The following is a 12,371-nucleotide window of genomic DNA, read 5'->3' on the forward strand; positions in this document are numbered from 1 at the left end:
TACAAACACATCTCATTCAATCACATTTAATATACATTCAGCAACTTAAAATATTATAAGGATCCAATATTTTCATCTTTTAGAATTTCAATATATTATATATCTAATATATAATATATATACAATACATACAGGTAGTCAGCAGGATTAAAGTAATTTTTAAAAGTCGGATCAACATTGATAAATATTTTTAGACTATTAAAAGAACTATATTTAGGATCACAGAATAAAATAAAATATGGGAGTTCCAAGCCTAACAGCAAATGTTCATATAGCCAATCGTTTTAAAAGTTCCCTCAAGTTGGATAAAATACATTTTAAGACAATACTCTTGCTACTCTCAAGCAGCAGTACTTGTAGATATTAACCATGTACATCTCCATTAAATTTAAAATTACTATGCGGCTTTACTGTAATATACAGTAGCTATTTCTTCCTTTCTGTTGAATTTTGCCATTGTTATTTGAAAAGTGACTATTACCAACAGAAATGACTTTAGCTTCTTTCCCTCCCCCAAAGCATGGCTCAGTTTGAAGATTGTTCTATAGGGCAGCCACTATGAATATTAACAGTACCTTTATACCATTAAGAGCAATCAATCAAGAACTGGAGTCATATGAGAAGTTTCAAAGACTGCGGGAGGTTTCTGTAAACCTAGGTAATCCTAAGTATTACCCCTGTAGATAGCCCTCTTCCCATCAGTTAATACAAGGAGTTAAAATTCCAATGCCACAATATAGCAGTTCATAATCTACTCTGTAATTTTAAATATTATACCATTGATTCACCCTGAGAATACAGAGGAAGCATTTAAAATAAGATATTCTGATATGTTTTTTCCTTTGTATTTGCTTTCTTCTAGTTTCCAACAGCCCACCAAGGGCATAGATATTTCAATTCAAAGTGTAACTTGGATATCCTTTCTTGTTAACTGAGATTCATGCCACAGTCAGATACTGGTGATAGAAAAGTCCAAAAAGGCTTGTAGAGAAGAGACAAGCAGCAATCCACCAGGTCAGAAAAGACAGAAGTCCTCGAAAAAGCAGAGGAGTGAAAATGTTTTTTAAGCTGCTCAGTGCCACTGTTATTTGTGTAACAGTTACCTTCATCTTCCCATCAGCAGACGGTAATTCAGAGTAAACAGAATTGGAGGGTAGACTATTATCCACTGGCAAGGTAGAAATAGATTCTGGATAAATCCCCCAGGAATGATTACCTAGAAAATTCAAGACACAAGTAAAATTTGAAGAATGACTAATTCCAAAACTTCTAATTAAAAAAATAAAATAATTCTTTTAAGCTTATACATGAAATTAAGAACAAGAAGTTTAGTGGTACAACAAATTATTTCATGGTGAAAATAAAGTAAAATAACCTTTCTACATACCTGGTAAAAATTCACTTTACTAGACTACAGTCTGGCCTTATCAGTAAAAGTACACATAAAAAGCTTAATTTACTTTTAATTAACTGCAGTAAAATCTGGTAAAATAATAAAAACATTTTTTCCTTGTATAATACACTAACCAATTACCTCTACTGGAGTGACAGGGACAGACTCAGTAACTTCTTAGAAATCTTTTCTACCACTAGAATATCAGAATAAATTTCTTTCTCAGAAACTATCTATGATTTCAACGTGAGACACTATTAATAGCTTCCAGAAAGTTTTTCATCATATATTTTACTATGTTGGATAGGATATGAGTCACATAATTTATAATTGAGCTACTTCTTTAGGTTCCATAGATTCCTAAAGGCTATTTACATCTGTCATCAGCTCTACAGTATTTACTAAGCCCACCCAAATAATACTTAGTTCCTTTAGGCTTCTTAAACCCCCACACTAGCTGACTGCCTGATCCAAGCAAAGGGAAATGATCAATACAATAATGGATAGCTCTCAAATAACACCACACAGGAAATTCAGTTTGGTGAACAGACTTAAAGGAGAACTTTGTTCTTCCACTGAGAAATGGAAGAATCTTTATCTTGTCAATATCTAAAGTACAACTTACTACAGGATCTTGCAATTCACATAAATATACAAAGGCCTTATAATAATTTAAACATTAGGCACTAACTAATCTTGTATTATCCTCTTACAACACAAAATAACTAAGACCAAGAGTGCTCATTTGAGTTTCTCAGTAAATTTGGGAATTAACCTTCAGCTAACAATTCTTACAAAAAAATAAAGCGTAATATTATAAAACTATATGGAACTGAGTTTTCAAAATCAAGATGATGAATCAATTTCTACAGCTCAAAGCTTCCCATGTTTCTTAAAACTTTTAAAGAAAACAAATTTAAGAGGCGTATTTCTTTGTAGATAACAAAAAGCATTATTAATTATAGGCAGAAAGGAAACCAAGGTGCTTTCCAGTCACCAGGGCATGCCTACCTAGTGTTTTCAGAAGCAGAGTTGTGTGAAGCAGCATTACCAGAGGGGCCACATACTGCAGGGCAATGACACAAAGGTAATAGAACACTCGAGCCACCTGCAAACAACAACATTCTTAAGTGTCTAATACGGTGGATATGTTACGGGTGAATTTAACTTTCATATAATTGTCAAACTGAATTGCTTAAGAGATAAGTAATTCCATCATGGGAAGGGAGATAAATGCTAATAAGTTTTTACTTCATTATAAATGCCCCCAAATGGACTTCAAAAAGGCTTAGTTTGAAGAGGAGTTTTTTAAAATGTGAAAATATTAAAATAGATTCCTTAAAAATAGTTCTTCTTAAGCGATTCATATAATTTAGAGAAAATAATCACTTAAATTCAAATGGTATATTCACTTATGTATCAAATATAATAAAATGCTAAAATCTCTAGAGAAACACCAAAACATCAAATAAAAATAACATGTTGACTCATTAATCCCTCATAAAGAAAAACATTTAATTTTCATTCTATATGAACATATTCAACTAAAATTTGAGGTAAAATTATAGAGAATGTGAAAATCTGTAAGGTTAAACAAAGTGTCTGAATCTTGATAAATGCCCCTGACTATGAAAGAAGAGTAAAAAACAGGAGACCCGACACCAAATTTCTAAAAAAGACAAGATCAGGTCATAAAGATCCAGTGAACTATAATGACGGATGGATTCCTAGGTAGCACTTTCCTTCTATGGAATTCACATTATGTTAAATGGTAACATTTCAGGTTCAAATACTTGGAAGAATGTTAAATGGAATTAATTTAGTCACTAAAACTAGTATTTCCTACCCCTTAAGTCTTAAAGGCTAGACATAATATATTGTAGTATCTTCCAAATCAATTGGGGGTCCCATTTAGCAATAGTAGATACACTACAGTACTAAGGCAGGAAGAGAACTTGAGATTCTTTCTTCACTTAGCTCCAAAAGCAGAATGAGGTCTCTTCCATATGTGTCAATTTAAGATTATAGCATTTATTTACGGTAAGAGTATGAGGGGATGAAATTACTATTAAAGGAAATCAAATGCTTTGGTTTCTTATAATACAGTGTTTGCTATTTTCCATTGTGACTACAGTATGAAACTTACCATTTTCTGTAGCTCGATGGTACTTATTCGCCCTGCTTCTTTCTTCATCTGATCCACACATTTCTGGGCTAAGTTTAAGTAAGCCTGCAGGTGACTGCGCATCATGGCCAACCGCAAGGCACACAGTAGGATTATTAGCCAGAGTCGCAAAGTATCAAAGGTAGCTTCTGTCATTCTACAGATTAAAAAGTCGATAAGGTGCTCTCAAAAACTAAAATATGTTAGCATGCTAGTTAAATTCGTCAGTGTTCACCATATAAAACACAGGATATCTACACTTACAGTTGGAGATATAAAACAGTACCCCAATATACTACAGACTTACTATATAATAACTTTGACTTGCACAACGGAACAAGACAGATAAATGTATCATGAAAATTAAGTAGTAAAATATATCTACAAGAAAAAAGCAGAAAGTACATGGGATCCTATTCTCTATCTACCCTCTTCTCTGGAAACATTTTGGTTGTAAAATGAAGAGAAGTTGAGGGCTCTCAAACTGGAGAGTTTAAGCAAAAAGGAAACTACAAGGTACTGCATGTGGAACTACCAAGTCAACAACCCATGCCTAGAGTTTTGTCTGATTATACAGATATTTGAAGAGGATCTCTCACTCTGCTGAGCTCCTGATTGGGAGATCAGTGGAAAACCAGTAATCCTGATATATTATGAAGAAACCAGATGGTTCAGATTTCCCTCTAATAAGTCCTTTAACCCATGTGCTCAAGCTGGCTCAGTTGTTAGCAATTCCTCAAGACTCAGAGGAGGATTCCAGGTGAAAAGTCTTATACCCTTATAATATTTTTTTCAGAGGATTTTAGAAAGAAGAGGTAATTTCTGATGTCCTTTTGTGGTTTACTGTTTTTAAAAGACCATGGTTTCTGCTTTGATTAAAAGTAACAATGTAATTGGAAAGTAACACCTAGACCACTCTTAGCATCTATTCTAATCTCTAGCAGATATCAGGTGCTTAATATAGGAGAGTTGAAATATGTGAAATTACCTTTTACAAACTTTGTGAATCTTTCAAGTTAAAATTACCATTAAGACTTACTTATATGAGGAAAAAACATTACAACTTTAAAGGATACTTCCCTAGTTCAGTAAGATTAACTCTTAAAAAAATTTAAAAAGTCATGGTCATCACTGATTAAGTACTCCAAGACAAATATGTACTCGGATCTAAAAGAAATACATTAATATAAAACGTATACTGTGTAGTCAATGACTAGTCAAGGTTTTCCACTTTAATTCTGGTGAGGCAGAGCAGTAAAGGAAACATTTATTAAGCACTTACTTCCAGCTGGTTGCATTACATGTATTCTTTCATTTAATTCATTTAATTTGTGAGGTAGATACTATTATCTTCATTTTCCAGATGGGGAAACAGAGGCTCAGTGAAGTTAAATAATCTCCCTCAAGTGACAGTTTCAGTGAAGATCACAAGTGGGGTTTGAACCAGCTTTGTCTGATTCTTTCTATTACTCTAACATAGTTTCACAAGGTTAATGAGTTAATATATCAAGTGCAGTTATTAGCACCTTTTAATAAATTGTTTCTATGTTTCCTTACCATCTAGTTCTGTTAAAAGGGGAAATATGACCTAATATTAGATAATAATGTTAAGGAATTATTTTTAAAATTTGATAGGTACAATGATAATATTATTTCAGAAAATGTCCTTACTTCTTAGAGGTGTATACTAATGTACTTAGGGATAAAAAAAATTAGACTTCTAATTCACCTGAAAAGCTACTGCATCAAAAAACAAAACAAAAAAAGGTGAGGCAAATATGGAAAATATCAACAAACCTTATAACGGCTGAATATATGAGTTTCCATTTATACTACTATTATTTCCTCCATAATTTTCACAATTAAGAAAAAAAAAAAGAACTGCAGAAAGTATCTTAAAAACAGGCCCCAAATCAGAAAAAAGTCAGATCATGATGTGAGAAAGCAGCTTATCTTACAAGTGTGCAAGATAATATTGGTGCGGATTAATAATTGTTCACATTCATAAAAAGGTTAAATGATGACTTGCCAGTAGCTTCAGTTTTAGAACACATCTTTTAGCATTTCTATGTCTTTTAAAAGTACAGTGTCCTAATATTATCATTAAAAACTTAAGTACAGTAAATACCATTTGATAAAAGTTATGATTCTATAAGGAAACAAAAATTAGCCATCAAATACCCATACTTACAAAGGGACACTTTCTTTACCCAATGGTGGGTTCATAATATAGTCTTTGGTGATTGGCTTAACCCAGAGCAGAACCATAAATAAAGGAGCCAAGAAGTTGATATGAAGTAATGTTCTGAAAGTATGTAAGAAACAAACATAAAAATCCAGGAACAAAATACACTAATAAACTACAGAAACTTGGAACTTAAAAATAGAAGGTAGAAACTTATTTTCATATTCTGTTTTAAGGTACTACTGGCAACATTATCTTTTATTTATCCTTATCACTTGACACTGATCTGAGCCCCTGCAAAAACAAACCTCATTATCTGAATTTTTCAGATAAGAACATTTAGACTCAGGAAAGTAAATGACTTGCTCATGGGAATATCACAGCTTAAAGGCAGATCTAGCACTAAAATAAAAATTAGTCCAGTTCTGTTCTAGTGTTCTTTAACAATCCCCTACAATATCCCTGATTTAATACACAGGTACTTAAATGATTCCCTAACTTTACACAGTCAGCGAATCCGATGGATTTTCAGTATACATGCGTCATCTTTTGATAGTTTCTCAGTGCAGCTAAAACACAGTGCCTCCTTACTATGCATAAGTAAGAAACACTATTAGCAAGGTACAAATACTAGCAGGCATATGGCACAAGGAACCTACTGTAACAACTTACAGCCAAGGACACTTTCAAAATGCAATACTCATGTATAGTGTTTTAATGAGACTGTTAAAATCACGAATAATTCAAATATTTTATTTCTTCATGATGTATTATGAACATACCTGAAATTAATTTCCCTATCCTGTATGTACCAAGAAAATTTACATTACTTCAGAAAAGCAAAATCCCTAATACGTTAAAAGGTTTCAGGTCTGAATTATAATTCATTGTTAATTGCTGTTCTAAGTTTGTATCCCACAAAGGCAGATGACTGCTGAAGACTGTTCTTATTTGAGAAAAAAGCAAATTCTTCTGTTTTATTACCATATACTGTTTTCATGATTAGCCACAGTGAAGGGCTTAACTGGGGAGTCTTAAATACATACATGCACATATTTTAGAATCTTCACTACAATGCAAATGACAGTGACCTGTGTGAGGAAACAGGGCTGTGTCAGAAACCCATGAACACCTGACCAAAAAAGGTAGAACTGTGGTTCTAAGTAAGCTCTGGCATTAAAACACGTACTAATGCCTGGCCGTGGGGGTGAGGAGAGCGCTGCGCTTTGTGCCAGTCCTGCTATTCTCACAACAGAACAAGCTTGCCCACACTCCTGTATCATGGCAGAGTGCTACAACACAATCGGGGGCTGCAATGAACTGAAAATAAAGCTCCAAACCCCAAAAGCAAAAATCTTAANCCTCCCAACCCTAAACTACCACCAAATGCTTTAAATGTGTTTATAAAGTGATGCTTTCATCCCCCAGCCTGGGTAAACCACCGGGTGAGGGGGAAGAAAGCAGCAGTATTAGGTATGCAGTGTTGCTAGGGAACACTCTAGTATCAAGGAGCAGCCCACAGCGGTTTCAGTAGCTGGTGAAGGGCTCCCCTCCACCCACCCTTTCAGCTTATTTAAATCCTAACACTGGGGTTAGTGGACAGAAGTGTGTGTGTAGAGAGGAGGGGGGGAAGCAGGTTTTGTTTTAAAAGAAGCTATTAGAGAGATGGATGGATGTTGGGAGAAAAGCAGGATGTAGCCAAGAGCATGCTGAGTGAAGAGGAGGGAAAAAAGAGGGAGGAAGAAGTGGGTACCGGGAGGTGAGAATAAGTAAACACACATATACAGCATATGCAGAAAAACAGAGGTAAGGAAAAACACCAAAAAGACTGCAAAATTAAAATAAAGGAAAATGACATAGGTAAGAGAGATAAGAATGTGAGAAGACTAGAGAAACAACATCAGTAATATATAGGGTTTTATAGAACAGAAATGTTAGGAAAAATGATCACTCAGAGAAACTCAAAGATTATATACACAAATATCAAAATGGAATATTCTCAACTTGGGGTTCTACCGCAAAACATGAAGACAAGATGGAAATTTGGGTCTCGATATGAATTCAAAGAGATAAACCTGTCGTTCTGCCAAGGTGTCTAACAGTCAACAGAAAACATCTATAACAACCACAAAGAATATGGTAAATGGGATTTGAACTACATGTAGATATTCAAGTATTATTTCTTCAGCTGAGAACTAAAATAGAATTTGGCAGTTAAAAGTAATCTATGATATTTAACACTTAGTACAGTATCGGCAATCTCTTAAGTAAAATAATGTATTATTTTAACAAGGTCTCATAAACAGATCAATAATTTAAAAAACGTATTTCTTATATACACAGATTTAACTTTCAAAACATTTAAAAACAATTTTAAGTAAGAAATTATTTGCATAAAATTATTTACATAAAATTAAAATGAAATATTTTAATTAAAGTGTTCTGATTTAAGAAAATTTCCACAGATCTTTCGTTCAGTTGTAGGGAGTATTTCACAAACACTGACTAAAACAACTAAAACAACACTGTTAAAAAGAACTAAGAGAAATACTGGTATTTCCATTTTAACAAGTGAAAAGGAATTGAGTAAATGATGTACGTTTTTAAACACAGGACTTAAAATTTAGAAGTGAATAAAAGAAACCTGCTTATAGAAGAGGAAGCAGTATGATATCAAATGGTTATTTATTAATTTTTAATACAATAATTTATGATTTCATTACAATAATATACCTTCATTAAGATGGAAAACATATATTTATCTGCATGTGCTTATGTACATTTTCCGCTTACTGTGTAATTTTTTCTGTTGCCAAATTCAGAGCATCCAGATGCATTTGAGCCAGTCGTAATCCAGGAAATGTCAAAAAAGCCCCAATGAGTGAACAGAAAATAGCCAGGAAAAATTTGAAGGTAAGTTTTGAAACAGGACCCCTATAAATAAAATAAAATTTAAAAAAAAAAAAAAAAGGTGAGAAGTTCGCTAAGTTAACTTTCTAGGAATTTCTTTTCTTCTAAGCCATTACTTTACATACCACAACAATAATAGTAATAAAAACTTTTACAAAAAGACTTCTCTTACTCAATTATCTATAAGGAGCCATATCTGGGTGAACTGTAAACTCACTCAGGCATCTCTAGCCACAATGCTAACAACGTATGTCTTCAACACAGAAACTGATATACAGCTCAGCATAAAGTTATTTAAGGAATTAAATCAAATAAGAACAAGTACAAGTAAGGATTCTATTTTATACATGTGTAAAAATTACAAGTAAGGATATTTCTAAAAGGGACAATCCTATTTAAAAAAAGAACTCTTCACAGATTAAGAACAGAAAGCCATGAAATGCTGTTTTATAAAAAAATGGAAAATTAAAATTTAAGAGTACTTAATATTTTTAAAAACTTACTGAGATTCTAAACCTTGCTTTTCAAGAAACTGCATCGCACTATCTGAAAAATTTGTAAACCCTGCAGGGGAAAAAAAGAATTCTTAATACAGAATCTTTCTCTGGAAATAAAATGTTAGAAAACAGAACATCTTAAATGTTGAAGTGACTAGCTTAGCTCTTTCATGTGCTAATTAGTATGCCATAATGCAGTAAAATTTGGTTATTAGCAGGAACAGTCTTTGAAAACATCCCTTTGATATTTGTACATTCCATAAGTGTGCATAAAATTTGCATTAAAATCTGCATCTTTATCTATGTGAGTAAACTTCAGCACTGTAGAAACTTACTTAACTGTAAGGAAAAAATGGGGAGGGGCAGCATTTTTGATAAAAAGTAACAAAAAGTTCAGTTAAAACAACTACAAAGAAGGAAGATCTTACTTAATAATAATAAAGTTTAATTATTTAGAACATTACAGAATATACACCTGAACCCTAATTTTAAAAACGTTATCAGATGTAAAAATTAAGTAACGAAGTAAAAAATATTAACACTTGATAAAGCAAAACTGAGGTTTAAAGTTATATGATCACCTGTTTCGAGTCCAAATTCCAGATAGTTTTCTGTTACAATCAAGACTGCCATTGCTTTCACAAAGAAAAAAAATCCAAAGGTAACACAGACTGATCTTTCACCACCATCTTCGACTTTAAAATAGTGTGTAGTTAATGAAAATAGAACTTTGCTGCAGAAGGAAAAGTTCAGGAAAAACCACAAGTAACTTTGTGGGAGTTAAACAGAACCATCTTTACAGGATTTGAACTCCAATAAAATCTGACTACAACATTTAATTCTACAACATGATTATCTACAAGGTACCCCTTGGAAGGAAGTGAAAAAGCAATGAAAATCTGATTAGTCTTCCAGGAAATAAGACATAAAAACAATCCAATTTTAGCAAAATTTATAACATTTTTAAATTATGAAAAGTACATACACAAATTAAGCTGTAACTAGGGAAAAAAATCTATTTCTATTTTATCGGACTCAAATTTTACTAGGAGGGTATTACAATAGTTTTATGAAATCGGTTCTCAGTGACGTGAAACACCAAGGTAGAGGTTACTTTAGGGAACGTTTATTGGGAATGTTTTTCAAGTAATTTAGAATTAAACACACAAGGGGCGCCTGGGTGGCTTAGTCGGTTAAGCGTCCGACTTTCGCTTGGGTCATGATCTCGCGGTTCGTGGGTTTGAGCCCCGCGTTGGGCTCTGTGCTGACTGCCAGCTCCGAGCCTGGAGCCTGTTTCAGAGTCTGTGTCTCCCTCTCTCTCTGACCCTCCCCTGCTCATGCTGTCTCTCTCTCTCTCCTAGAAATAAATAAAACATTAAAAAGAAATTAAAAAAAAGAATTAAACACATAAATGCAAATCACAGAAATCTGCAAACCAACCAATAATTCAAAATTTGAGAATTACTAAAAGCCACTGGTAAACTGTGTTATCTCAGATCATTTCAAAGTGCCATTAAACAAAAAACTCCAGAGAAAATAAGTTCTAGTTGAGTACTCAAAACCAGCCAAAGGTTCCACATACTCACCTATCAAAAAAAATTAAAATGGTCTAATTTTATACAAAAATATTAAATAGATATTTTACCAGAACCCTCCTCCCCAACTAACTGATCAAACCAGCAGATGAGCCGAAGCTAGAACCCAGGTTTCATTGTATCAAATTGTTCTCCTTGAAAGCATAAACCCACCAAACAAAATAATAAGATGCTCCGCAAAATAAAAAAATCTAGAAAAGCAACTTTTACATCAACTACATGTCAAGCATGAGAAATAATAACAGCTGAAACTTAGGACTTACAAGTCTTAGGCATTACCAATTAACTCATTTCATCCTCACCTTAACCAACTATGATCATTACATATTTTAAATTTTACTGGCACAGAATGTTAAGTAACTTGCCCAAGATCACACAGATAAATCAGAGAAGCAGGGATTTAAATCTAGGTGATTGAATCCAGGAAATGTTCACTTAACAACTTATTACATTGCCTCTTCTAAACTGTACACAATACCTATGTTATATCATAGTTTATTAGTAACACATGAAACTTTCTAATAATAGAGGCTCCATGACAGATGTGAATAGTTCAAAACATTCTCAAAGAATTCTTCAGGAAAAGTTGAGAAAAGGTAAGAATTTTCTTTCTTACTTCTTAAAAAGGTATCCCTTTCTGCCCTATTTAAAAATGGTTAATATACTTATTACCCATTTTCTATTTCTTTTAGATACTCCGTAGGATACTGGATATAAATGGAGCATCACAGCTACACTAGCTCAGGTCGCTTATCCTTAAGTAAGTGAATTTAAAGTAATAAAGATAGATGACTTTTTGGCTTTTTTCAAAAGGAACTTGAAATAAATCTGTACTCGAATGTAAAATTCATTATATCAAAGATTCTTACCTCATGTTCTTTTTAATTTTTTAAAATGTTTTATTTATTTCTGAGGGAGAGGGGGAGGGAGGGAGGGGGAGAGAGAGAGAGAGAGAGACAGTGTGAACAGGGAAGGGTCAGAGAGAGAGGGAGACACAGAATCTGAAACAGGATCCAGGCTCTGGGCTATCAGCTCAGAGCCTGATGCAGGGCTCGAACCCACGAACCGTGAGATCATNAATTTGTTATAGAAATGTTTTTACAAGGTAGTTTAGGTAAGCTGAAATAGTACTGATTCTATGCTTTCAGGGTAAAATAGATCTTTTGAAGAATGATATGAGAAACAGCACTGTTTCCCTAGGATAATATACTCAAAGTAAAAAAGAATGTAGAAAAAGTTTTAGTCTAGGGTACCTGCATGGCTCTGTTGGTTAGGCGTCCAACTGCCACTCAGGTCATGATCTTGCAGTTTATGAGTTTAATCCCAGCAAGTTTGAGCCCGGCATCCGGTTCTGTGCTGACAGCTCAGAGCCTGGAGCCTGCTTCAGATTTTGTGTCTCCCTCTCTCTCTGCCCCTCCCTCCGCTCTCTTTCTCTCTCTCAAAAATAAGCAAACATTAAAACATTTTTTAAAAAGCTTTAATCCAAAGATGTTTTTACTGCTGGTAATAACAAAAATATAAATTATTTACCACCCATGGTTATGAATTTAAAGTACTGTCTGGGTTTTTGTAAAGGCTCTGACTTTGTTTTCCTAAGGCTTATTTAGCTCATAGTTCCCCCGTTAAA

The 12,371-nt window shown here is 33.6% G+C and overlaps 1 protein-coding gene across 2 annotated transcripts in view; it reads right to left on the reverse strand.

The window, feature by feature from the left end:
• The window catches only part of TMEM161B (transmembrane protein 161B), a 72,099-nt gene that overhangs the window by 2,743 nt on the left and 56,985 nt on the right, over positions 1-12,371 (reverse strand). The window contains exons 6-12 of one of the 2 annotated variants that reach the window (XM_077770986.1): positions 9,731-9,882; positions 9,156-9,216; positions 8,536-8,676; positions 5,749-5,862; positions 3,540-3,714; positions 2,405-2,501; positions 1,104-1,216 (exon numbers count right to left, since the gene is read on the reverse strand). In XM_077770986.1, coding sequence (XP_077627112.1) covers positions 1,104-1,216; positions 2,405-2,501; positions 3,540-3,714; positions 5,749-5,862; positions 8,536-8,676; positions 9,156-9,216; positions 9,731-9,882 — 853 coding nt within the window. Of the gene's footprint in view, positions 1-10; positions 1,217-2,404; positions 2,502-3,539; positions 3,715-5,748; positions 5,863-8,535; positions 8,677-9,155; positions 9,217-9,730; positions 9,883-12,371 lie in introns of those variants that run through there. The other variant, XM_077770985.1, reaches the window with a different exon arrangement.

Source organism: Crocuta crocuta, unplaced genomic scaffold, assembly GCF_008692635.1.
Source record: "Crocuta crocuta isolate KB4526 unplaced genomic scaffold, BGI_CrCroc_1.0 scaffold196, whole genome shotgun sequence".
In the NCBI taxonomy this organism is placed as follows: Eukaryota; Metazoa; Chordata; class Mammalia; order Carnivora; family Hyaenidae; genus Crocuta; species Crocuta crocuta.